This window comes from Ipomoea triloba, chromosome 12 (assembly GCF_003576645.1).
Source record: "Ipomoea triloba cultivar NCNSP0323 chromosome 12, ASM357664v1".
Taxonomy (NCBI): domain Eukaryota; kingdom Viridiplantae; phylum Streptophyta; class Magnoliopsida; order Solanales; family Convolvulaceae; genus Ipomoea; species Ipomoea triloba.
Genome location: NC_044927.1, coordinates 10,066,821 through 10,094,635, shown reverse-complemented (window position 1 = coordinate 10,094,635; position 27,815 = coordinate 10,066,821). Strand labels below are relative to the sequence as shown.

The window sequence follows — 27,815 nt, the reverse complement described above, 5'->3', positions numbered from 1 at the left end:
AAGTGAAATAAACTCTTTCCTTTAAATAATGATATAAATAAATAAAAGAAGAATGCACATAACATCTAGAATATAATTTACATGAAAGTCTATAATGGAGTGCCTTGAATGTTGAAATTATATATGTATCCTCAGTTTCACTCAACAACCTTGCACCATGCCTATAAATAGAGTCACAGCTTCCATAATTATCCCCACAGCTCAGTACTAAGCATTCTAGCTAACCTTAATCTCTTCAAATTTTTAGTTTTACTAAACTAAGCAAAAAAAAAAAAAAAAAAAAACATTATGGGTGTGACTACCTATACCCATGAAGTGGCAACTTCAGTTGCAGCTCCTAGGATGTTCAAGGCTTTGTTTGTGGACTCACACAACCTCCTCCCAAAGGTGATCCCACAGACCATCAAGAGCATTGAAATTGTTCAGGGTGATGGTGGTGATGGGTGCATCAAGAAGACCAACTACCTTGAAGGTTTGTAAAAAATCTTAGCTTACAGTAAAAAAAAAAAAAAAAAAATGATGTCTAGCATGGGTTTTACAGGTGTTTAGTATCAATTACGCTATAATCAACACTACATAGAAATATAACCTGGGAAGCGTGGTTAAGTGGAATGGACTCATCCATCCTTAACCAAGCGTTAAGGGTTCGATGACCATCTTTTTTGGTAGTGTGAGTAATATCTGATCCATATTTGAAGCTAATAATTAAGTATGCATTTTTTTAGGCCCTGTTTGGTAAATGGTTGTTGGCTGTTTGGGTTAGAAGGTATGATTTGTTGATAATATTAGATGATTGTAGAAAATTGTTTGATAAATTAACTGTTAGCTGATAGCTGTTTGGTATAATTTCTTTTCTCAAAAACCTAATTGAAAAGGCTGCTTTGAGTAGTCTTTTGAATTTTAGCATTTTGGAGTTATAAAAAGCTTATTAACCAAACAACTAATAGTGGTCAAATAAGCCAAAATTGGCTGATAGGCTGATTATTTACCAAACAGGACGTTAGTGTTTTAAAATGTGATAATGTATGCTCATTCTTTTGATTTTGGAACAACAGATGGTACCTTAAAGTACGGGAAACACAAGTTTGAAGTGGTGGACATTGATAACTTGGTGTGCAAGTACTCATTGATCCAGGGAGACGTGATGATTGACAAAGTTGAAATCGTTTATTATGAGGCGAAGTTTGAAGTTAGTGGCAATGGTGGGTGTGTTTGCAAGACCACATGCAAGTTTCACACCAAGGGTGACTATGCTCTCAAAGAAGAGGAAATTAAGGAAGGCGTCGACAAGGCCATGGAACTTTTCAAGGTTGTCGAACAATACTTGCTTGCAAACCCAAGTGTCTATGCCTAATCAACTTGGGTTTTAATTTTCCTTTTTACTGTCTCGTGGGTGTGCTATAGTTTGTGTGCCATTTTTGGCTTTAATAAGTTTTGAGAGTGTACGTAGTCCTTCCCTCTCCTTTATGCGATACAATATGAATAATAACACGATTTAAACTCGTGTTACTTATGTATGTTGCTTTCTAAGTTTCTATTTCATATATAAAATAAAATAAAAAGGTTATTTGAATAAAAAATTATCGTGCAAATCAAAATCGATTGCTAGGAACTTAGTGACTAGAATCCAAAAACGATAAAAATACAATTTCAGTTGTATCTGTTAAGATGTTCGAGGCTTTATTTATAAACTCATTCATAAAACTATTAAATATGGCTTAGTTCACCGGTTTGTCCCGTCCCCCACAAATGGCGGGCCTTGGCTTTGGTAGGGTGCCCCAATGACCCATCAATATTTATAATAGTATAAATTAATTAATTTTTATTTATAATTTATTGTTTTTAGTTTTTAAACTTTAATTTGCACTATTTTTTTTTGAATTATTTCGACTATTAATATGTTAAAACTTTATATTAATAATTATTTAAATTATATAACCTATTTTATTGTTCTATTATTAAATTTTCATTGAATATGTATTTTTAAAAATTTAGCAATCGATCGAACTCGTCAAACATACAAGTCTTAACAAGGCGAAAAAGGCTAGCATTTTCGTCGACTTACTTTGAGAGTATTACTCACACAACCGCTACTCAAATGTGATGTTAATTGTTATATCATGAACCAGGGTCTACAATGTAAGATAGACCATAGTCAAACAATTATGTGTCTGAAGTTGATATATTCTATACATGCAGTTAACTGTTTGTGTGCCTATAAATAAATTGAAAACACATTACATGTTATTATAGACACATAAAATGGTTACTACTATATATATAACGTTACAAACACATAAACTATTAACTAGCGCGGACTATGTTAACAATATATTATGTGTCTGCACATATTCTATACTTGCAGCTAACATTTTATGTAATTGTATAGTAGTAACCATTTTGTGTGTTTGCAGTTAACATGTCATGTGCTTTCAATTTTTTTACATGCACATAAACTATTAATTATATATACAATATATATCAATTGTAGACACATACTCTTAAAGTTATTTTGAACCAGAGTCCACAATGCAAAGTAGATATTTGTTCATGGTGTAATTTGCCTGCCAAGACCATGAAGATGATTAGTTAATGAAATTAGTGGTTTTACAAAAATGCCCATGAGTTTCGGTGGGAAAAAGTATCCATGCACTTCTGTTATATATATATATATATATATATATATATATAATTAAAAAGTAAATATAGTAATTTTGGAAATATCTTATCAATTTTCAAAGAATATAGCAAAATGTACAAGTTATAAATGCACATGATTACACCAACAATTTTATATTCCATATTTCCATTAGAACCTTAACATCATGATTGAATTTATTTATACAAAAATAAATAAAAATGAAAACAAGGTTTTTCAACTGGAGATTATAAACCCAAACGAAAGAAAGGAAAACTCAAGTCGTGTATACTTATAATTTGCTTCTTTTAATAAAAGAAATATAATTAGCTAATCTTAGGTCTGATTTGGGAGAGGAGGAGGCCTTTTATAGGCATCAACTGGAGCAGAAAAATAGTCAGCGTACGCACATACACCCATGCGTACGCTGCCCAGAATGCAGTGCAGTACATCCATTTCTTCTTGCTTTTCCAGATTTGGTTCTTTGTATCCATGCAATTAATATTGCTCCTGATGATCCTCATCTTCTTGTGCTTTTTCCTCTTATTTTTTTGTCATTCTTTGTTTTGTCTTGTTGGCTCCACCTACTTTCATCACCAATGAATTCCAAAATCATACAAAATGATTAGGTAGTTAATTGCGATAATAATAATAATGATAAGATTAGTCCTACCTAATATCATAATTGTGCTAAATTATTTTTCCTTCTTCAACTATGATTAAATTGCAATCTATTTATCTCAATGAGGAAATTATGAACATATAATCTTAATGATTAGTGACAAAAATAAGCATTAAACATGGGGTAAAAATATGGTCAAATATGTACTTATCAACGCCAAAGCTAACGGAGACCATTTTGACTTAAAATTCAATAGTCGGGCGAGATCACTTTGAACGGAATTAAAAGTCAAGGAAGTAAATTTAAAAAATACCATAATCGAAGGACCATTTTGGAAATTAACTCTAATAATGTATGTTGACATTGAGTAACATAAGAAATTATAAGTTTGATTTCATTTAGATTTTACGGAGTAATTAGCTAAGTAAGGATTAGTTAGTTATTTCCAAAAATATAAATATAAATTTTATAAACATATGTACATTATTATTATATTATTGTTGTATAAATATCTAATATCTAAATGAAAAAAAAAAACTTATAACAGTGAACCCATGTTATTACCCATGATTTATATATGTATTTATACGTTAATTGAGTTGTACATTGTGTTATAAATATTGTACTCTCATTTTTATTAGACAAAATTATATGAAATCGTTAAACATCAGTTAGTATATACACATATTAAATTCTACCATAATTATATTTATTAAATTATCATATCAAAAATTTGTATTCACCAAATCTTAAGACTTGAATTCACTGCTGACAGTTGTTATGTCATTGTCATGGATCACACTTGTGTGAGACCGTCTCACGGATCCTTATTCGTGAGACAGGTCGGGTCGGCAAAGCACCATGCAAATGTCATACTTATATTCACCAAATCTTAAGACTTGAATTCACTGCTGACAGTTGTTATGTCATTGTCATGGGTCACACTTGTGTGAGACTGTCTCACGGATCCTTATTCGTGGTGTTTTCACGACCTGGTACTGGTGTTCATTTCACGACTTAGCATGATGTTTTGGTTGTTTCAGTCTTATTTTGAGACCTATATATAACCGCATGCTCGCCACACAACCTTCAAACACTCATCACATACATTATATTCATTCAAATAATAATATAATATAATGGCCTCTCTTAGGTTTTATATTCATGCTCTGGTCTTGATTTCTCTTGCAACTGTAACACTCACGCATCTCTCTCATTCCTTCTATGAGTATGCCTGCCCCCAAGCTTTGCCCACGATCAGACGCATCGTTGAAGATGCTGTTAAGCAAGAACGACAAATGGGTGGCTCTTTGTTGCGCCTACATTTTCACGATTGCATCATTAATGTAATGTGCCTTATATGTTTCATTTATCTATAAATGCATGATTAATTAGCTTATTAGCTAGAATTGTTTTAGTCATCATTAACTGTAAATATATTCGAATAGGCATTAATTATATTGATTGTACGTGGTGCAGGGTTGTGATGCTTCGATTCTTCTAGACTCTACATCAACCATTAATAGTGAAAAGAATGCAAATGCTAACACAAATAATTCTGCTCGAGGTTTTGAGGTTATTGATAGAATTAAGTCAGAAGTTGATAAAATTTGTGGTGGTCCAATAGTTTCTTGTGCAGACATTTTGGCAGTAGCAGCTCGGGACTCCGTAGTTGCGGTAACTATTATATATATTTCTCTCAACGTGCTTTACCAATTAGCTAGTTATAGGGTATGCTAAACTAGACATATATATATACTTAATTAATTAGCTTATTGTGCGTGCATGCATATAATATATATATGCAGTTAGGAGGACCAATGTGGGAGGTGAAACTAGGAAGGAGGGACTCTACTACAGCTAGCAAAGATGCAGCAAACGATAATCTTCCAACTCCCTTCATGGACTTGCATAAATTGATAACTTCTCCTGACTTCTCGAATTTATACACTCCCTGGTTGAATTAACTTCCTGATGTCTTTAATTCTGAACCATTATTTACTCCCTATTTTAGTTGTTTTTTATAGTAATTGCCTAATTCTTAATAGGAAATTTATACTTTTTATATATTTGGTGCCTACAAGTGCAACTGCCTAAAACAAGTAGCAAAGGAAGGATTTTGGAATGTTTTGGATCAATTTCGGAAGCAAAGGAAATTACATAAGCACGAAAGGGAACAAGAATCAAAATTGGAAGTTTCCAGGTGGGCCGTGAGGCCCATCTGTCTCTTATTTATGTTACGATTTTATGCTATTTTACTTGGTTCCCTTACTTGGTTCCCAACCGTAGTTAACTTTAGTTTATTTTTTCCCTCTTCCCTTTAGATTTTCCTAGCATAGTTTAGATTAGTTTTACATTAGATTATTTAATTTCAAGCTTAGAATCACGCATAGTTGGATTTGTTCTTCAGTATTAGTAAAGTTCTCTTATTCCGTTATTTATTTTCTTTTCAAATTTCTTGCAATGTTTATGGTTATTTATTAATTTTTTTCTTTGTTTACTTCTGTGATGCATGAATAGTTAGCTTTTGGGTTTGGATTAGGGTTCTATTGCTATTCTTGATGCTATGTTTATGATTATTGCATAAAAGGGATAATTTATTAACCTAGGGTTTTTATGTTTGAATTGGATTATAAATTCCTCTTATTGATAATTGATGTGCAGCTTTTATTGATTTTTTTTGGAGATGATTTCATCTCAACGAAAGTTGGGTGAAAGACTCAAGCCTTACCAATTTCAACCCAATTTTTCCTACTATGAGAATAGGGGTAATTTGGGAGCTTACGATGCTTTTGTGTTTAAGGTTATGATTGATGCATCATGAAAGTGGGGCAATCCTAGCCTAATTCTTGTTTATTGATTACGAAAGTAGCTGAACTGAATTTTTGAGTGCATTGCCAATAAATCCCTTGGTTAATTGTTTTTCCCCTAGTTCTAAGTTTGTTAGAACATTGCAATACCCCTAATCTGATCCGTTCTTTTATCATATAGTTTTTCCCTTATTTTATTTGCATCCTTTTATTTTCATTCCTTAATCTTAGATGCTTGAATTCTAGTGAGTTCTAAGACTTTAGTGGCTAGAATTCTATATATCATACAAGTACGTGCCATATTCCCAATCCTCAGCGAAAGGACATTTACACCCTCATTTTTACATTCACCATTTTACTCATCACAATTTTGGCGCTGTTGCCGGAGATTGATTTATTTGGTTGTATTGTATGATTGTTTTATTTCTAGCATTAGAGTTTGTGAATTCTTAGGAGATCAAATTTTTATTTTATTTAATTACCATTTTTTCCTTATTGCTAATGTGCATGCAAGTCTATATCATTTGATTTGATTGAAAGGAATGTCCCATGAAGGATCAAGGAGGATATTGTAATTCTCAACCCTACGAAGGGTATGGACACTACATGTCTCAACAAGGATAGCATAATGCCCCATCCATTAGTCCTTGTACAATTCAAGCCCCATCTCTAAATAATTACTAGATCCTCAACAGTATCAAAATTCTCAATTTGCTCCATATGGCTAATATTGTACTCCCAATATTCATATAATTAAAATCCACCTTAACATCCTTTCCCACCACAAGATTACTCTGAAATTTCATACCCCTCACCCATTCATTACACATCACACCCCCAAGGCACTCAACCCCCATATCACCACTACAACCATGTTGTTGAGGTTGAGAATTTTTAATAATAGATCCTTTAACATAGTGTTTTTATGAAGGAACATACAGAAAGTATATATAAAAAAGGATTTAATTTTAGAAAAATTAATCACAACCAAAACTTGGTACGAAACCAAATGATTGAATTTATTTATACAAAAATTAAAAAATAAAAATGAAAACAAGGTTTTTTCAATTGGAGATTATAAACCCAAACGAAAGAAAGGAAGACCAAAGTCGTGTATACTCATGCTCACATAGTGTTCATTATTTTTCTATTTTTTTCGTACATTATATTATAAGAATTGAACTATACAATTTTTTGGACTAAAATATTCCCACCCCGTTATAACTTCGGTTATATTTTCCATTATTATTATTATTATCATGCATGCATACACCATATATGGTTGTTTGAATATCTCAAAAGGGCTATGGGTCATGTGCCCAGCTGTACGGTGCTTGATCAGATCTACTGGAGCTCTAGGTAAATTGGAATAAGAGAGCATTTATAGAGAGAGGCAAAATAAATTGCACAAGAAATTTTATTCCAACATCATCCGTGTACATAATGCAAATGATATATATATATATATATATATATATATATATATATATATATATATAATTACAATGGTAACAGAAATGAATAATGGAGACATAAATACGAAGACGGTTACAACCGTTATATAATTCATTCATAATATCCACACTAAATAATAATTATAACATCAATTAATTTTAAATCATATTGTATATGATACGTACATATATTATTTATGTACCAATATATATGTAGTTGTTAGCTTAGTATAATAGATTATTTTTAAAAATAAATAAATATATTTTTTTTTTTGAAAATTGACTACATTATTATTAAACAAAGATATAAATTCTCTCTTTTTTATCTCTATATTATTCAAATAAGATAATTAAAATTTTAGTTACATACAAGGTAAATCCCAAAAATTTTAGTTACATACAAGGTAAATCCCAACTCCTCTTATAAAGAGATCGCACTCATACTCGCGATGAATTACAAGAATCTTTATGTATTAGTTTATATTTATTTGTTGTAATCTAACTAGTAATTAAACTTGTAATTTGTATTAATTTATTAATTCTTAAAATTACAGGTTTCTAGCTTGTAAAGTATGAATTTTAACAATGTACAAATAATTTATAGGTTAACAATTATACAAATATGTCACGATTTGCGGAGAGAAGGTAGTGAAACAAGAAGGAACTATCTGGATTATTTCTCATTGATTATGGCCACAGTATGGGAGTACATTATATACAGAGGAACAGAAAAGGGGAGGGAAGAAATCTAACTGCACTTAACAGATGGCTAACTGATGCTAACAAATCTTGCTGACTTGGCATCTTCTGATATCCTCCCGCAAGCTGGATCATACATATTATGTAGACCAAGCTTGGACACAAAGCTTTTAAAGGAAGCAGGGGCATGTGGCTTAGTAAATACATCGGCTAGTTGGCTAGCAGTTGGAACATGTAGTAGCTTGAGAACCTTGTTCTACAGTTTCTCCCTTACAAGATGACAGTCCAGCTCGATGTGTTTGGTCCTCTCATGGAAGACTGGATTCTCAGCAATGGCCATAGCTGACTTGTTGTCAGTGAATAGGGCAGCAGGTTATTCTAGTTTAACTTCCAGGGATTTAAGTAGATAACACAGCCATTGCACCTCACAGGAAGTTGCAGCAATGGCTCTATATTCAGCCTCTGAAGATGATCGAGACACAGTCATTTGTTTCTTGGATTTCCAGGAAATCAAGGCAGACCCTAGGAACATACAGAAACCAGAGATAGAGCGTCTAGTATCTGGGCATGCAGCCTAATCTGAGTCAGAGAATCCCTTTAGTTTGAGTTGGTTGTCTGCTGGGAAGAACAGGCCTTGGGTAGGTGCAGCCTTGATGTATCTTAGAACCCTGTAGGAAGCCTGTAGGTGTATGTCTGTAGGACAATCCAAGAACTGAGATAATTGCTGAGTAGCAAAACAAATATCAGGCCTGATTATGGTGAGGTATAGCAATCTACCCACTAACCTTCTGTATTGTGTAATGTCTGTTAGGCTAGTACCCCCTTCTTTGCTTAGCTTTGTTGTAGGAACCATAGGAGACTTGACTGGCTTGCTATGCATAAAACCAGTGCTGTCTAGCAGCTCCAGAGCATACTTCCTTTGGTTGACTGAAATCCCTCTCTTGCTTCTAGCAATTTCCAGCCCTAAAAAATACTTGAGTGGACCCAAGTCCTTGATCTGAAAGACACTATGCAGGTGTTCTTTAATCATTTGTATCTGGGTCTTGTCTGGACTAGCTAGAACCACATCATCCACATATACTAGAAGAGCAACAAAGGTGTCTCCTGCCCCTTTGATGAATAAGGAGGGATTTGCAGCAGTTTGCTTGAAACCAAGCTGGGTAAGTTCTACAGTGAGCTTGGCATTCCATTGTCTGCTGGCTTGTTTTAGACCATATAGGGATTTTGTCAATTTGCATACCATACCAGGTTTTGGAGTAATAAACCCTGGTGGTAGAGTCATGTACACTTCTTCATGGAGATCTCCATGAAGAAAAGCATTGTTCACATCTAACTGATGTAAATTCCACCCTTTGGCAGCTGCAACAGATAGAAGAGTTCTGATAGTTGTGACCTTGGCCACTGGGCTGAAGGTGTCAATATAGTCTAATCCAGCTGTCTGTGTGTAGCCCTTGGCCACTAACCTAGCCTTATACCTCTCAATGCTTCCATCAGACTTCTATTTGACTTTGTACACCCATTTGCACCCAATAGCTTGTTTGGTAGGTGGCAAATCAGTGAGTTTCCATGTGTTGTTTGCCTGCAGTGCTTCAATTTCAGCATCCATAGCTTGTTTCCAACAGTCTTGTTGAATGGCCTCATTGTATGTCTTGGGTTCTTTAACACAAGAAATGCTCATGACAAAGGCTTGGTAATTTGGGGATAGCCTGTCATGAGTCATAACTGAGGCTATGCTGTGAGGAGAAGTCCTACCATTATGGAAATCATAGTCTGCAAGGTAAGAAGGGGCAGCCCTATGCCTAATAAACCTTCTTAGTTCTATAGGTGGAGGGTGGGAGGGTGCTTCACTTAAAGTATCAAACTCAGTGGAGTGCCCCTGGCTGGACTGGATGTTTGCAAAATCACAACCAGCATTGGTGGCATGTTCAATGGGCATGACAGGTTCATCTAGCTTCTTTGCAGGTGTTTCTTTTGTCTGAAAAGGAAAATATTCCTCATAAAATACCACATATCTTGAGGTGATGACTTCTTTAGTCTGAACATCATATCACTTGTATCCTTTTACTCCATTAGTGTACCCAATGAATATACACCTCTTTGCTCTAGGTGAGAACTTTGTCCTATGACCACCATGAGTTGTGGCATAGGCAAGACAACCTAAAACCTTAAGGTACTGGTACTGAGGCATTTTGTTGAACAAAATCTGATAGGGTATTTTGTTACCAAGTGCTGCTGAGGGCAACCTATTTATTATGTACACAGCCTATAGTATGCATTCTCTCCAAAAACAATCAGGCAACCCTGCTTGAAACTTTAAGGCCCTTGCTACTGATAGAATATGACCATGTTTCCTCTCAACCACACTATTCTACTGAGGAGTGTATACACATGAAGTCTGATGCACTATGCCTTTTTGAAGATAGAATTCTGGCATTAAGAACTCCTTTCCATTATCTGTTCTGACACATTTAACCATTTTCCCAAACTGAGTATGAATCATAGCATAGAAACCCTGCACAAGTTGTCTCACTTCATCTTTACCCCTCAAAAGATAAGCCCATGTAGCCCTGCTAAAATCATCTACAATGGTGAGAAAGTATTGATGACCAAACATAGTTCTAACATGGTAGGGTCCCCAAATATCCATATGCACTAAATGAAAGCAATCAGTAGTAGAGGATTTACTAGGAATGAAAGGAATTCTTTTCTGTTTAGCCAAATGGCAACAATCACAAACACTATCTTTTCCTGCATTTATATTTACATTCAAAGATTGCAAGAATTTTATTTTGGCATGAGAAGCGTGCCCTAATCGGCTATGCCACATATTGTTGGCTACATAATTCACTAAAGGAATACAATGTAAGGCTGAATCTGCTGGTACTGTAAGGTGATATAGACCATCTCTTAGTTCAGCTGTACCAATCATCCTCCCAAGGTGTGGATTCTGGATTATACATCTGTTAGAATGCATTAATACTTGATAGCCTGATGTTTTAATCAGCTCACCTATTGAGATAAGATTGTAATAGAATACTGGAACACACAAGACTCCCTGCAACACAAGCATATTGGACAGATGAACAGAACCAATGTGTGTGATTGTGGCCTTGTTTCCATTTGGTAAGGCCACATATTTTCCATCAACCTTTCTACAATTAGTTAGGAGGCTTCTGTCACATACAATGTGATGTGTAGCACCACTATCAAGAATCCACATACTCTTATATTCACTGGAGATTTTGGTAGTAGCCTTACCTTCTGATTCAGTATTAGGCACAAAGTTTGTTGCAATGATATTGGCTTGAGGTGTTGTTCCAGTGCCTCCTGCATCAAGAGGAGTGCTCCTTTCCTTTTGCATATACTCAAGAAACTCAAGGTACTTCTTATACCCATCCTGATTTACCAGAGATGAAGCTTTCTTGTGTACTGACTTGATTGGCTGACCCAACATTCTTCCCTCTAAGTTTCCATCCGGGAGGATATCCATGTTTCTTGTAACATTTCTCAATGGTGTGCCCTGTGAAGCCACAGTAGCTACACACTGGTTTGGTTCTGCTGGAATAATGCTTGTCTCCTTTGACAAGCATTGCACTTCCTGATAAGTTGTCATTCAAATACTGACTGATAGGATTGTTAAATCCCACTGAAAACTGTCTTTCTTGTTGAGAAATCATGGAGTAGGCTTCACCTACATCTGGTAAGGGTCTCATCAACATTATCTGATTCCGTGCCCTAGTATACTTATCATCCAATCCAATGAGGAAGGCACACAACATATCATTCTCAAGGTTTACTGCAGTTTTATCTAAGAAATCATCACTACACTTACGTTTCTGAGTGCAAATGCAGGTAGGTGTAGGTCTTAGAATGCGGAATTCATCCCACAACAGCTTCAATTTTGCAAAGTATTCATTCACACTGCTACTTCCTTGCTTAGTCTGATAAATTTCAGCTTGAATTTCTACTATTCTAAATACATCCTGCTTACTGAACCTCTTTTTCAGATCCTCCCAAACTCCTTCTGCTGTGTCAATCCATAGAATAGTTCTTGCGATTGTTGGGGATAGTACGCGAACTATCCAGGAAACTACCATATTGTTGCAAAGTTCCCAAAAAAACATACCTCGGATCGTCTACATTCGGCATCTTGATCGCTCCATTAACGAAGCCGAATTTGTTCTTTGATGAAAGAGCTACTTTCATCGCTCTGGCCCATTCGTTGTAGTTGTTTCTATCTAGCATACAGGATACCAGTTCCACTGTAGGACTCTCGTTCGCGTGGAGATGATACGGACTGGTATTGTCCTTTGGATCAAAAGTGATCAGATTCGTCGGATTAGGGTTCGGAACTGAATGCTCTGCGGCAATTGGGTGAGGCAGAGAACTGGAGCTTGCTTGTCGAGTGGTGTTGACAGATGGTAGATTCCATGCCATTGTTTAGCACGAATGGCTCTAATACCATGTCACGATTTGAGGAGAAAAGGTAGTGAAACAAGAAGGAAGTATTTGGATTATTTCTCATTGATTATGGCCACAGTATGGGAGTACACTATATACAGAGGAACAGAAAAGGGGAGGGAAGAAATCTAATTGCACTAACTACTGCTAACTACTGCTAACTGCACTTAACAGATGGCTAACTGATGCTAACAAATCTTGCTGACTTGGCATCTTCTGATAAAATATGTAATAAATTTAAAATTTTATAATTATAATTAAAATTTTTAATAAGTATAAATTATAATTTATAGAATTGAAAATTTTTAAAAAATTATTATTTTAAATATTTTAATAAATTAAAGTGGATTGGACCATACTAACATTTAAAAATGTTAGTTGGACTTGCACACCCCACATTCTATGGTGGGTTAGCAAGGCATGACCCACTTGTCATCACTAATGTACATGTAATATTTTGTTTTAAAGAAAATTCTGCAGTTAATACTTGAATATACGCTTTGAGTGAAAATATCATTTTGTGAACCTCACTGACAAAGGACCATAAGATTGTAAACCAAGTTAAGTTTTTCATAATTAACCAACTTAAACTAAAAATGTCATTTTACATCAATAAATCCCTTGACTTGTCTTAAATTTTATTTAAAAAAAAAAAGATAAAGATAAATACATTGTAGTTTGATGATATCATTGTTGCTTTCCATAAAGTCTCATATTTAAGTTTAGGTAAGACTACATATACTCAATTAAAAAAAAAAAATCTTTTCAAAATTTCAATTGAAGCAAAATCGTATGTCTATCAAGTTTATCTATACTTATAAATGACTCTAAAAATAACCTCTGGAAAAGTCGTTGAGTGGAAAAAATTTATCCATCCTTAATTAACAAAAGGTCAAGGATTTAATTTTTAACTTTGGGGATTGAACAACCTTAAATCCAGCGCCGGATTTTAGGGCGTGCAGTGCAAGATGGGCAATAGCACAAGGTCCCAAAATTTTGGGGGCCCCTAATCTATCCTTGGCCCAATAGTTAGTATATGTATTTGTGATTATATTGGCTCAAAATTAAGTTTTCATAACTTGATCTAAATTCTACTACGTATTATTCAAAACAAAATTCTACTCCGTAATATCCACACGAATCACTTTTCTTCAATTCATAGTTTATTTATATTTTGATAGGGTCTTACTTATTTACCAGCACAAAACCACACAAATAAAAAAAAAAAAAAAAAAACTGGCCCTGCTTAAATCTCAAAAAAAAAAAATGTATGTCTTTTACCCTGAAATAAATTAATACCAACACACGCCAAAGTGATACGTGTTCAAGGGAATTGACGGATTTGAAGCTTGCCGGAGTGTAGAAGGGAATAGAAAGAAAGCAGTCTTCCATCTCACGCCACACTCTTTTAGATTTGTATCTTTCACCACAGAAATTGAAAGTTTCTCGTCTTAGGATTTCACGCTTCACAGCCCATAAAGAAAAAAAAAATCGATGTTTAATGTCCCACAAATAACTTATCATATTAAATACAACTCATATACTGTATTTATCATAGCTCGATCTTGTTTCTGTACTTACAATTTATTATCTAAAAATTAATTGAGTTGCTAGTACGGATTTATAGACTTGTATCTCATGTCGCATGTTAGATTCTTGCATCTTTTGTGAAGAATTTCTTTTTTTTATTATTTTATGAGAATAGGAGTTGCTTTCTAAAATAGGATTTTTTTTTAAACTTAATATGTAATGTCATCCATCCACATGGATTGCTTATGTTGTAACCAAACAAATTAAAGTAAAGAACAAAGTGGTGAATTGAAGATATATGGAAAGCGAAAGGGGCATGTTTATATGATATAACCTAATAACTATTCCGTGGTGTAGAATGGCCATTACTTCTTTTTTTTTTAGCTTCAAAAAAGTAATGATGACTACACCACCGGATGGTTATTTAGTTACCACATAAACATGCCCCTTTCGCTTTCTATATATCTTCAGTTCACCACTTTGTTATTTACTTTAATTTGTTTGGTTGAATAATAAGAAAAATTAAAAATGAAATATGAAAACTTTATATTTTAATTTTTTTATATTTGATATGTATTATATTTAATTAACAGAATGAGTAATTAGGTTTTGAGTCTAGTCAGACCTATGAAAATTGGGTAACCTTCAAACTTTTTATATTATCCTTGGTGTCCATACTTTTTTATTTATTTGTGTGACATTCATTTTTTTTATTTTTTTTTGCATATAATGCTAAAAAGTTTTATTAGAATTAAAACACCTAAAATTAAGGGTCCGTTTAAAAACTTGGAAAATGTTTTTCCGAAAATAATTTTTAAAAAATTACTCATTTTCCAGAAAATATTTTAATTTTCCGGTGTTTGATTGAATGTCAGAAAATTATCTTTTTATGTTTGGCTGAAAGTTCATAAATTACATTTTTTGTGTTTGGTTCATTTTCCTGAAAATGAACATATTATTTGTTATAACAACAACAACAACAATAATAATATGTGGTGATGGTGGTGGTGGTTGTGGTGGTGGTGGTGATGATGGCTGTAGTGGTGGTGGTGTGGTAGTGGTAGTGGTAGTGGTGGTTATGGTGTGGTAGTGGTGGTGGTGGCAATGGTGGTAGTGGTGATAGTGGTAGTGGTGTTGGTGCTGGTGGTTGTGGTGTTGTGGTAGTAGTGGTGGTCTTAGTGTTTTTGGTGGTGGTGGTATTGGTGGGGGTGGTGGGGTGGTGTGGTAGTGGTGGTAGTATTGGTGGCGGTGGTGGTGGTGTGGTGGTGGTGGTAGTGGTGTTGGTGATGGTGGTGGTGTCATGGTGGTGGTAGTGGTGTTGGTGATGGTGGTGGTGTCATGGTGGTGGTGAATGTTGTGGTTGTGTTGTAGTGTAGTCGTGTTGGTGACAGTGGTAATAATAATAATCCGAAAACTAACTTAAAAAAGAAGAGAGGAAAGAGAGATGAAAAATAAAAAATTTTAAAAATACCTTCCGACTAAAAAATTAGGAAGACATTTTTCACTAAATTGAATCTTTTTTCTGTTAACCAGGATAATTATTTTCCTTGACTTCACTTTTCTTCAGTACTAAATACTGAAAAATCTGGAGTTCAAACGAACCCTAAGTTTAATTTATTGAAAAATCTAGGCCACCAAGATTTTAAAATATCTTTTTCAGGATTGGTCCAATGGATATTGATATTTTTAGAAAGGTTTGAGGTCTTGTTTAATCCATTCCTCAAAGGTTTAGATATTATACACTAATTATGTTATTGTGAGATAAAATTATATTTACATTTCATGGTGAGTCTTGGGCAAATTATACCGTATGTCAATATTTATTTTATATTGTGGACCTTGGTACATATTTTTCGTAGTATGTACATATTTTTTGTAGTATCATAATTGTGCCAACATCCTTAGTTGGAACGGAATTCAAATTTGTGACCTTCCATTTGGAATAACCACAATGATGTCGTCAAACCACAAGATACTTAATTGGCCAAAGTATATTATGTATGATAAGTAAGTTATTAATTAATAAATGAGTAAAATGATGAATTCTGGTCGAATCTATAGAATTGAAGTAAATTTGTCGTTCAAATTTTTTATATTATCCTAGATCTCCATGCTTTTTGATTTATCTATATGACATTCATATTTTATGTATTTGCTAACTACTATGTAATGTAATGGCACACCTGTTACCATTTCAATTGGATGATTATAAGATCCAACTCCGGAGTTCTAAAATATTTTTTTAAGATTAGATTAAATATAAATTCAGATCTCAAACTCTTTCTGATGACTCCACAAAAGTTTAATTGGCCTAAAGCTTAATATTATACACTAATAAAGTTATGTTGAGCAAAATTATAATTACATTACACGGTGAATCAAATTAAAACATGGTGCACATTAAAGATGAAATTATTAATAGAGTCATTTCTATTTTTGGTCCTACTGTTATTGGGGCATTGCCAATTTTAGTCCACTTCATTAATTTTGGCCACATTGCGGCCAGTTTTATTTAGTCTTTGCCACTTTTAGTCCACCGTTAAAATTTTTGTCAAATAACCGTCCAAAATAGAGGTATTTTGATATTTTCATGCTTTGATCATCTCCTTTACCCTTTGTAGTGGTTTTTCTTACAGATTTTCATCCAATGAAGAGGTCCGGTAAAAGCCATGACTTTGTAATGTGGCTCACATAGCTTTCGCCGGACCTCTTCAATGGATGAAAATGTGTAAGAAAATCCATTGCAAAGGGTCAAGAAGATGATCAAAGCATGAAAAGACCAAAAATACCCCTATTTTGGACAGCAATTTGACGAAAATTTTAACAGTGGACTAAAAGTGGCAAAGACCAAATAAGATTGGCCGCAATGTGACAAAAATTAATGAAGTAGATTAAAATTGACAATGCCCTAATAACAGTAAGACCAAACACGGAAATGACTCTTATTAATATGGACACAAACAAACATTACTTGTAGCTTGGTTGTGGTTGTGCTTACAAGCAGCCGCGCAGCACCGCACTATATGGCCCCAATGATCCCATGCGTGCTTCACTGCCAATGCTTCAAAATCCAGAAATCTCTTGCTTTTACTACTTCATTATCTTCCTAGTTTGTGAGTTGTAACATCATTCACATTTTCAATTTCATTCCCCCTTTTTTCTCAACCACAAAAATCTCCTGTCACTATCGATTATACCCTACCCTTAATGGATACACAATTTGTCCCACACCTCACTTATCATTTCATTTTCGTCTCCCGAAATCAACCTTTTTTTATTCTATTATATTCCTGCATTTTAAGTATTTATATAATATATATTATTGATTTTAAAAGCAAGTAATTGTCAATGAATCATTTTCAGGTGTTTAGTTGCTTTTCATAAAATTGGCTTGGCGGTTCATTTAAAAAAAATGAATAAAATTGTATAATTAAACATTTTAATTTTTTTTTTGTTTAGAATATAACATTTATAATAATAATAATAATAATAATAATAATAATAATAATATATAATAATAATTTTAAATATAATAAAAAACAACTAATAAGATATCTATCAAAATAACTAACCAAAGTCTTGCAATTCAAAATAACAAACCAAAATAACCAATGTTTTACAATCCACAATTACGAACAAAGATTACTAACCAAAGTGTTGATTTTGGTGGTGGTGGTAATAGTGGTGGTAGTGGGTGGCCGGTGGTGTTATTTGTTATATAATAATAATAATAATAATAATAATAATAATAATAAGTGGTGGTGGTGGTGTGGTGGCGGTGGTGGTAGTGGTGTGGTGGTGGTGGTAATTGTAGTAGTGGTGGTGTAGTGTTGGTGAAGCAATTGAAAAATGACTTCCCCAAAAACGAGTTGAAGTCATTTTTCATTGACCAAACACTCATTTTTCTTTGATTCACATTTTCACTCTTTACCAAATACTGAAAACTCGAAAAATGATTTTTAATCATTTTCTGGGTATCCAAACACACCCTAAAACTTAATTGCGCATAATACACATATTCGAAAGACAATTATTCGATCATCACTTTTTGTTTCAAATAAAATTTAATTAAAAAATTTTGAAATGTCATCACTGGCTTAGTATTATATATTGTGGACTTTTTAAATATAATTATTACACTAAAAATCTTGTGGTCAAGCGGCATAATCAAGAGTTCCCGTACATAGTGCTAGCTTGAGAACATGCCACAGAAGCAAGAGTGTGAGCAACTAAGTTCTAGGGACTAAACTAAGTGAGAAATTTGTGAAATAAGACATACTACTCTACAATAGCAAAGCCAACATAGTAAAAAAGTTCAATATGAGAAGACGATAAATAATGGTAAAGATTGGAACAATCAATAAGCAATAACAGGACTCTAGTAGTTCAAACCTATTAGTGTTCTACTATCACTAGTCTTCTAGATAGTTTCTACATTCATCTGTATTTAGCCTAGATGTGTATTACGTTATTTTACAGATATTCTAATATACAAAATACCGTACATTCATCTGGTATCATCGCTAGTCGATTCTGGTTATGGCTTTCGTTCAATCTGATGCTTCTTCTGAGTGTACGCTCACTGCTGGTGCACCGCCCGTCTCTCCGATTGCTACTCCACCATCTCTTTCTGTGGCTCACCATTTTGTGTCGCTAAAGCTCTCATCTCGGAACTATCTGTATTGGCGCTCCCAGATGGTTCCTTTCCTCCGCGGGCAGGGACTGCTCAAGTATGTTGATCGTTCTTTTCCGTGCCCGTCTTCACCGGTTGCTGCTGCGCCCATTGCTGCTGCTGCCTCTACGCTGGCGGAAGCTTCTACCTCTGCTGCTGCTGCTTCTTCGCTAGAGGGTGATGCTGCCGTTGCTGCCGTTGCTGCCTGGGTTCAGCAAGACCAGGCGCTCCTGTCTATGCTGGTGGCATCCTTATCGGAAGAGGTCTTATACCTTGCAGTAGGGCAGTCCACATCCCAGCAGCTTTGGTCGGACATTGTGCGTACGTTTGGTTCTGTTTCTCCGGCGCACTCTCTCGGCCTACTCACTCAGCTGTAGGAGTTGAGACAAGGAGATAGCACGCCTGCGGAGTTCCTGGGCCGTGTGAAGCTGCTTGTGGAGGAGCTTGCTATGGTTGGAGAAACCATTAGCTTGAGCACGTAGAACCTGTACATTTTCAGAGGGTTGCGTCCGGAGTTCCAGGCCATGGCATCCTCGCTGCTCACCTCCGGTGCACCGGTGACGATTTCCCAGTTGTCTGCGTTCCTCACTGCTCAGCAGTTCATTTGCAGCGACGACCTCCTACCGCAACCTGCTGCCATGGCGTCGAGGCGAGTGGATGGTGGTCGTCCGTCCGGTGAGGCTGGTTTATGGCGCGGTGGCCGTGGTTCGGTTCGAGGTGGAGGCCGGTCTGGTCGGGGTGGTCGCGGCGGTCGGGGTGGTCGCAATGGACCTCGTTGTCAGATCTGTCGGAGCCACGGGCATACCGCCGTGCACTGCTACCGCCGCTACAGTGACTCGGCGGCTTCTCCTCAAGCTAATGTGGCGGCATCGACTCCGAGTGGTGACTCTACTTCGCTTTCATGGTTTCTAGACACCGGGGCGACTCACCACGCGACACCCTTGGAGGACGGCTTAGTCGATTTAGAGGCTTATAATGGCACGGACACACTCCGTGTTGGTAACGGCACAGGTTTGTCTATTACCCGTATTGGTCATGCCCAGGTTTCTTCCTCTAAGCCTCTTAAATTGTCAAATGTTCTAGTTGTACCTGAGTTGTCTCATTCCTTACTTTCGGTTCAAAAGTTTGCCCGAGATAATCGTGTGTTTGTTGAATTTTATCCTTCTTTTTTGTTATTAAGGACATCACCACCAGAACCCCGCTGCTTAAGGGTCCGAGTTCGGGGGGTCTTTATTCGTTGCAGCTTCCTGTGTCGGCGCTTTCTGCTTTTCTGACTGCTCGGGCGTCATCCAGTGTTTGGCACAATCGTTTAGGGCACCTGCATTTTCGGGTTTTGAATAAAGTATTGCGTAGTTGTCCAGTTAGCAAGTTAGATGTTAGCTCTTCTACTTTATGTTCCTCTTGTCAATTAGGGAAATCTTCCCGTTTTTCTTTACCTCGTGTTAGTTCTGTTAGTTCTGCTGTACTGGACTTAATTTATACAGACATTTGGGGCCCTGCGCCCGTTTTATCCTCTTCTGGTTATCGGTACTTTGTGCTTTTCGTTGATGATTTCTCTAGATATTGTTGGCTATTTCCGCTGCGCCTTAAATCTAATCTATATGCGGTGTTTGCCAAGTTTCGTTTGCTTGTTGAGAATCATTTTTCCTGTAAGATTAAGTCTGTGCAGTCTGAGTTAGGGGGTGAATATAACAAATTGGGCTCTGTGTTTTCTTCTCTTGGCATTTCTCATCGTAAGTCGTGTGCATATACCCATGAGCAGAATGGGCGTGTTGAGTGGCGTCATCGACACATTGTCAAGACCGGTCTTGCCCTTCTTGCTCAGGGATCTGTTCCTTTGAAATTCTGGGATTATGCGTTTGAGTCGGCTGTTTATCTGATTAATCGTTTACCCTCGTCCTCCATTCAGATGGATAGCCCTTACCATAAATTGTTTCGGTCAGTTCCCACGTATTCTCATCTCCGTGTCTTTGGGTGTCTGTGCTTCCCTTATCTACGTCCATACAACCGCCATAAATTAGATTTTCGGTCGGCCCCATGTGTCTTTTTGGGCTATCCATTGTCGTTTCGTGGGTATCGGTGCATGGACCTCAATACGGGTAAGATATATATCTGTCGCCATGTTCGTTTTGACGAGAGTGTTTTTTCCTTTGCCAGGCGTACTGTTTTGCAGGACACGAGCAGTCTATCACCTGAGCCCTGGGGTGCCGGGCCGTTGCTTCCTGTTCCCGTGTCTGTTTCACAGGTTGTCTCTTCAGATTCTGGCCAGAATATTGTCTCTCGGGTTGCTCCACCCCGAACTCGCCGTCGTAGGCCTCCCCCTGGGCCTCGCTCTCATCCCATGACTCTGCGACACATGGAGAACACTTCGCCTTTACGGGCCTTGCTTGTTACTAATACTGATCCTACTTGTTATTCTCAGGCAGTTCTACACTCTGAGTGGCGTACTGCGATGGATGAAGAGTTCAACGCTCTTCTTCACAATCAAACTTGGCGGTTGGTTCCGGCTACGTCAGGTATGAACGTTGTAGGATGTAAATGGGTGTTTCGTACCAAACAAAAGGCGGATGGTACTATAGAGCGGTATAAGGCACGATTGGTGGCGAAAGGGTTCAATCAGGTTGCAGGCGAGGATTTCTTCGACACTTTCAGCCCGGTGGTTAAGCCTACCACGGTGCGCTTGTTGCTTTCTCTTGCACTGTCTCGTGGCTGGACTCTCCGGCAGTTAGACATTCATAACGCCTTCCTGAATGGGCGTTTGGCGGAGACTGTGTATATGAAGCAACCGCCTGGCTATTCTGATCCAGCTTTTCCTGATCATGTTTGTCTCCTGCAGCGTTCTCTCTATGGTCTTAAGCAGGCTCCCCGGGCTTGGTTTAAGCGGCTGCACGATTTTCTTCTATCTATTGGGTTCTCGGTGTCTAAGACTGATGTGTCCTTATTTTATCGGTCTACTGCTGATGCTCAGTTGTTCATTTTGGTTTATGTGGACGATATCCTACTTATGGGGAGTGATTCGGCTCTCGTGTCTTCTCTTTTGCAGCGTCTTGCTTCCGCTTTTAAGATTCGGGATCTTGGGGAACCGAATTTCTTCCTTGGCATTGAGACTGTGTCTGTAGGTGATGGTCTGGTTCTCTCTCAACGACGGTATATGTTGGATATTTTGAAACGTGCAGGCATGGTTGATTGTAAGCCTCTAGCTACGCCTGTCTCGGTTGCTCGCAAGCCTCCGGTGACTGATGATGGTCCTTATCCGAATCCTACTCAGTATAGGAGTCTTGCAGGTGCGTTGCAGTACTTAACGGTGACCAGGCCTGATCTTTCATATGCTGTTAATCGATTGTGTCAGCATATGCACTCGCCAACCATGTCTCATTGGATTTTGTTAAAGCGGGTCTTACGTTATGTTAAAGCAACCTTGCAGTTTGGGCTACGTTTATGCTCCTCCCCAGTCTCTATTCTGCATGCTTATTCAGACTCCGACTGGGCTGGTGACACGTTGGATCGCAAGTCTACTAGCGGGTTCGCGGTGTATCTCAGTGATAACTTAGTTTCTTGGGCTTGTCGAAAACAACGTACCGTCGCCCAATCATCTACTGAAGCTGAGTATAAAGGGTTAGCTGATGTTGCGGCTGAGGTAACCTGGGTTGTATCCCTTTTGATGGAGCTGGGTCTGCCACTGTCCTCTCCTCCGTCCTTGTGGTGTGATAATCTAGGTGCCACATATCTTTGTGCTAATCCTGTGTTCCATGCACGGACAAAGCATGTTGAGGTGGATTATCACTTTGTTCGTGACAAGGTGGCTTCGGGTGATCTTCAGGTCCATTTCGTCTCTACACAGGACCAGGTTGTTGACATTTTTACTAAGCCACTATCGGTTAAACGGTTTGAATTGCTGCGTGACAAGCTTCATGTTGTGAGTCTCCCATCTTCAGCTTGAGGGGGTGTAACAGGACTCCAGTAGTTCAAACCTATTAGTGTTCTACTATCACTAGTCTTCTAGATAGTTTCTACATTCATCTGTATTTAGTCTAGATGTGTATTACGTTATTTTACAGATATTCTAATATACAAAATACCGTACATTCATCAGCAATTCTACCGAAGACACTCCACGATCCTTAAGTCAAGATAATGCCTCTTTACACGCCAAAGTCACTACCATAATAGGTGAAAAACAACCTAATAAATTCCCGTTCATTGCCGCGATGAAGCCACCATCTAAAGCCAACAAACTGGTGCCAAGAAGCCAGGAATGGGCCCAGATCAAAGATAACCAAGTCCCAAGTATTAGTATCCTGATCAATCAAACCAGGAACCATATAACTCATGGGGCATAGTAGTCTGAACTATTAGACTGGGTCATCAAGAAGCTAGGGATGACCCCAGATCAAAGATGACTTACCATTGCTAATCCTAGGCCTTATACCATTACAAATCAACTCATAGACAACCATAATACTACACTAATTTAACTAACAGAAAGCTCGGGCAATTACATGCATCAATAAAGGTAGACTTAGAAAAATACCTAGCTTTATAAACACGAGTCACCAGAGAATGAGGTTTTTTTAGAAAGCGCAAAGCCTGTTTCCCTAACATTATTGTCGAATTGAAAGCACGATCCCAAGCTTTCCAGTGAATCCCTCTATCATTAACATCACCATAGCCCCACCAATAATCATTAATTTAATTTTATGTCATTTTTAATTAAAGTAATAGGTAAACACGATACCATTGTTTATGGAAAGTGAATATATTTAATTATTTACTATTTTTGGTCAAATTTCACAAAATAAAATAAGTAAATCAATGTCTGGAAATCACACTCATCTGGAAAATTCATATGATGGTCCTTAATAAACTATTTTTAGTCAAATTTCACAAAATAATATGACTAAATCAATGTCACAATCATCGAGGAGGGAAATCACACTTATATGGAGAATTCATATGAGTCCTTAATAAACTATTCACCATTGATATAGGTTATATCGTAAATGTAAAGGAAGAAGTAGGAATAGAGCACAAGGATTAAAGCAATTGAAATTGAAGCGGTAAAGTTATAAATTTTTATTAGATAAGTTAAGTCAAATTTCACTTGAATAAAGGTAGAAATTAACAATTCCTCTATTTCTTTGATACTCGCCCCCCCCCCCCCCCCCCCCCCCCCCCCCCCCCTTTTTTATCATGTTAAATAAAACATTATATGTGTGAATTCACATTATGGCTTTGCTAAACCTAATCGAAAAATTAGCACTTGAAATTGAAAGTTGAAATGTTAGCCGACTAAAATTAGAAGTGTTTGAGAAAAATAGACAAAAGCATACTATACATAAACACACAAAAATGACAAAATATTGTATTATACATTAAATCATTCTATATATTTAATTTAAAATTAATTAGAGGATATAATATTATAGTAAAATTATATGTGTATAATTAATATATAATATACGTATATTAATAAATCTTTTTAAAATAAAAGTAACAATATATATATATATGTGTGTGTGTGTGTGTATATATATATATGTATGTATACATATATATACATATACATATATGTATGTATGTATGTATGTATGTATATATTGGGCTCACTACCCAGTTATTGTGGATATCGGTCCGACCAGTTGGACAAATTATTGTGTGGACCATGGTTCACGTAACTGTGTGTCTGTGTGGATCATAAATGCAATATACATTTGTAATATACTAAATGTACATTATTTGTTTATTGAATATACATTATTTGATAATATATAAAAAATCATGTACTTTATGTATACAAATAATATGATTTTAATATATTAAAAATGTACTTTTTATTTATGGTTCACACAAATGTGTGGAGCATGATCCATGAAATAATGATTAGACCAGTTGGCTTGGGGGAAATATTGTAGTTAGAATGGAGAGGAGTTAAATTTTTAATAAAAATGAGTATAGGCCGGTAGGGTGTCTTTTTGTAAACTATTAAAAATAAAATTTAGAAGTGAAAAAATATTTAACATTATTCAATATTTAAATTTTAATGGGTTTGAGAAATTGAAGTTATTTCTTTATAGTGGCATGGATATTAAAAAAAAATTGCTATAATCCAAACTTGCATTTTATACAACAATAATAATAATAATAAAATAATTAATAATAATAATAATAGTAAAATTGAAGTCCCTCTTGGCACCGTTTTAAATATCACAAATTCCCCTGCATCTCCACGCAATCAAAATTCAAATCAAAATCAAAATCTAGATGAATCGTTGAGAGGGAATATTCATCCTACGGTCCTCCTCATGATACCATACGTTTCTTCATTCCGGCTATAAATTCGCCGCAAGAATTGAAGTGATCGTTGCGTCCGATATTGATGCCAGAAATCCCAGATGGCGAAGTGGGTTCAACCCTGTCGGATTCCAAACTCACGCTGTTCGACAAGTACGAGATGGGCAAGATCCTGGGCTGTGGGGCCTCCGCCAAGGTGTATCACGCCCGGGTCATCCCAACGGGCCAAAACGTGGCGGTTAAAGCCATCAGCAAACAGCGCATTGTGAAAGGAGGTCTCACCGGTAACGTCATGCGGGAGATTTCTATCATGCGCCGCCTGCGCCACCCTCATATCGTGCGCCTCCACGAAGTCCTCGCTACCAGGACTAAGGTGTACACTGTCATGGAGTACGCCAAGGGAGGGGAGCTTTTCGGGAAGGTCGCGAAGGGCCGATTCAGCGAAGATCTCAGCCGTAAGTATTTCCAGCAGTTGATCTCCGCCGTTGATTACTGTCACGCCCGCGGCGTTTACCACCGCGACCTCAAGCCCGAGAATCTGTTGCTGGACGAGAAGTGGGACCTGAAGGTGACCGATTTCGGGTTGGGTGCGGTGAAGGATCAGGTCCGACCCGACCGCAGGCTCCATACCCTGTGCGGCACCCCGGCTTACGTGGCGCCGGAGATTCTCACGCGGAAAGGCTACGACGGCGCGAAGGTTGATTTGTGGTCCTGTGGAGTCATCCTTTTCGTGCTCAACGCCAGCTATTTGCCCTTCCGAGACTCCAATTTAATGGCTATGTACCGGAAAATCTACAGGGGCGAATTCCGGGTCCCCAAGTGGACCTCGCCGGAACTTAAACATCTCTTGACCCGGATCCTCGACGCAAACCCGCTGACCCGAATCACAATCGAAGGAATAAAGAATGACCCCTGGTTTAAAAAAGGCTACAAAGAGGTTAAAACCCATTCCGATTCTGAACCCGAATTCAAACCCCACCCCGATTTCTACGGAGAAAATAACTGCTTCAATGCATTCGATCTCATCTCAAATTCCTCCGGTCTAAACTTATCCCCAATGTTCGATTACCCCGGCGGCGGTTCAGTCGTGGCTAACCGGTTTTTATCCGCCGAGCCGGTGGAGAGAATCGGCGACACGGTTGAGGAGATTGGCAGAAGGGAGGGGATGAGAGTGACAAGGAAGAAGGGGTGGGTGAGGGTCGAGGGGCAGAACGGGGATTTCACATTGGTTGTGGAAACCAACCGGCTAACGGAGAAACTGGTAGTGGTGGATGTTAAGAGAAAGCAGACCATGGAGGAATCTGGACAGGATGTGTGGATTGTAAAATTTAAGTCTCGTCTAAGTCGATTAATTTATCGACCGGAAGAGCAGGTCTCCGGTATTTCTTAAGCTAAGCTGGACTTACAAAATTATTACATTGCATATCATTGAAAATTAAAACAACTATAAGCTACATACTCCGTATAATTCTAGGTTGTTACAATCTCAATTGTCTTTTTTTTTTTTCTTAACTTTTCTTTTTCCAGTCGTATGATTTAGTAATTTTTGGTGACCTTAATTTTAGACTGATTTAAGAAAAAAAAAAAGAAAAAGAAATGAAAGTTTGAGTGATGCAAGAGTATATTGTTTAGCACTAAAGTTAGAGAATTCATATCAGTGGAAAATTTTATACAATTTTTTAGTTATCATGTAGGAGAGATAAAAAGAAATAAAAGAGAAAAAGAAAAGTAAAAAAAAATGACAATAAACCAAGGGTTGTTTCGTCTGGCCGTCATTCTGACGCGTCGTCTCAAAGAGCCTGTTCGAAACAGGCGTCCGCTGGGGCACGAAGTGTGCTCCACTTGCTTTTGAGCTTTTTTTTCTTTTTTCTTTACTTCTCTTTGCAAAAACATACTTTTTGCAGGGGAAAGAATTGAAAAAAAATCATAGTCTACATCAATATAAAAATGCAGCGGACGCGCGAAGTGTGCTCCACTTGCTTTTGAGCTTGTTTTTTTTTTTTTTTCTTCTTCTTCTCTCTGCAAAAGCATACTTGTTTGCAGGATGGCAAAAAATCATAGTCTACATTAATATAAAAATCAAGCTGTGTTTTTAAAATATGAAAAAACTGTCAAAAAGCCTCAGGTCTGATTGCTCTAAGGCATTATCCAGCAACCTTCCCCTCACCCTGAAAAGATAGTTAGTTGATTGATGTCCATCGTATTCCCAATCTTAATGTCATTATAATACAAAGTATAGTTTATGGTTAAATGGACCTCTCATTTATTTTGATGTTTACACAGAATGCAGATAATGAATGATAAAGCATAAATTATAGTCTGATATGTATTAAGCATTTAAGTTACTTTATATTCGCTTTGTTGTGCTACTTGTAGTGTCTGCTTATACATACATTCACAACCTATTAAAGTACAAATAGTCAACCTCGCCTCCACTGAAACTCAATCTCATGACCTCCCATATGAGTGAGTCACTACATGCCATTTAAGCACAAGGTGCTTGGCTTATATGCTACTTGTTAAGATCATAATTTTTGTGAGAATTCTAGTAATGTTTCTTCCTGAAAGGAGTGACCAAGTTTTCATACTTAAAAAGTCACGACTCACGGGTTATATAAATAAAAGGAAACATGTTATA

General features: G+C 36.8%; 4 protein-coding genes across 4 annotated transcripts; 3 read left to right on the top strand and 1 right to left on the bottom strand.

Annotated features, from left to right (window-relative positions):
• Positions 1-288: 288 nt before the first annotated feature.
• Positions 289-1,354, top strand: LOC115998295 (pathogenesis-related protein STH-2-like). The gene is made up of 2 exons (XM_031237829.1): positions 289-472; positions 1,056-1,354. Exons 1-2 carry the CDS (start codon positions 289-291, stop codon positions 1,352-1,354), a joined length of 483 nt encoding a protein of 160 aa, XP_031093689.1.
• Positions 1,355-4,558: 3,204 nt separating this feature from the next.
• LOC115999339 (cationic peroxidase 1-like) lies at positions 4,559-8,801 on the top strand. Its single transcript, XM_031239196.1, has 5 exons — positions 4,559-4,606; positions 4,740-4,937; positions 5,069-5,217; positions 8,079-8,094; positions 8,655-8,801. The coding sequence occupies exons 1-5, from the start codon at positions 4,559-4,561 to the stop codon at positions 8,799-8,801; spliced, it is 558 nt and encodes a 185-aa protein (XP_031095056.1).
• Positions 8,802-10,591: 1,790 nt separating this feature from the next.
• LOC115999338 lies at positions 10,592-12,660 on the bottom strand. The gene is made up of 3 exons (XM_031239195.1): positions 12,350-12,660; positions 11,919-12,273; positions 10,592-11,821 (listed from the first exon to the last, which is right to left on the bottom strand). The coding sequence occupies exons 1-3, from the start codon at positions 12,658-12,660 to the stop codon at positions 10,592-10,594; spliced, it is 1,896 nt and encodes a 631-aa protein (XP_031095055.1).
• A 12,466-nt stretch (positions 12,661-25,126) lies between these two features.
• Positions 25,127-26,667, top strand: LOC116000421 (CBL-interacting serine/threonine-protein kinase 14-like). The gene has a single exon (XM_031240504.1). It carries the CDS (start codon positions 25,263-25,265, stop codon positions 26,565-26,567), a length of 1,305 nt encoding a protein of 434 aa, XP_031096364.1. The 5' UTR covers positions 25,127-25,262; the 3' UTR covers positions 26,568-26,667.
• Positions 26,668-27,815: the final 1,148 nt, after the last annotated feature.

What these genes read in the sequence shown, in the direction of transcription:
- LOC115998295 (XM_031237829.1), top strand. Translation starts at nt 289, where the DNA reads ATGGGTGTGACTACCTATACCCATGAAGTGGCAACTTCAGTTGCAGCT. An exon ending in GAAGACCAACTACCTTGAAG is followed by an intron (nt 473 to 1,055) that starts GTTTGTAAAAAA and finishes TTGGAACAACAG; the next exon opens with ATGGTACCTTAAAGTACGGG.
- LOC115999339 (XM_031239196.1), top strand. Translation starts at nt 4,559, where the DNA reads ATGGGTGGCTCTTTGTTGCGCCTACATTTTCACGATTGCATCATTAAT. An exon ending in TTCACGATTGCATCATTAAT is followed by an intron (nt 4,607 to 4,739) that starts GTAATGTGCCTT and finishes TACGTGGTGCAG; the next exon opens with GGTTGTGATGCTTCGATTCT. An exon ending in CTCGGGACTCCGTAGTTGCG is followed by an intron (nt 4,938 to 5,068) that starts GTAACTATTATA and finishes ATATATATGCAG; the next exon opens with TTAGGAGGACCAATGTGGGA.
- LOC115999338 (XM_031239195.1), bottom strand. Translation starts at nt 12,660, where the DNA reads ATGGCATGGAATCTACCATCTGTCAACACCACTCGACAAGCAAGCTCC. An exon ending in CCGAATGTAGACGATCCGAG is followed by an intron (nt 12,274 to 12,349) that starts GTATGTTTTTTT and finishes AACAATCGCAAG; the next exon opens with AACTATTCTATGGATTGACA. An exon ending in TGATGAGACCCTTACCAGAT is followed by an intron (nt 11,822 to 11,918) that starts GTAGGTGAAGCC and finishes ACAACTTATCAG; the next exon opens with GAAGTGCAATGCTTGTCAAA.
- LOC116000421 (XM_031240504.1), top strand. Translation starts at nt 25,263, where the DNA reads ATGCCAGAAATCCCAGATGGCGAAGTGGGTTCAACCCTGTCGGATTCC.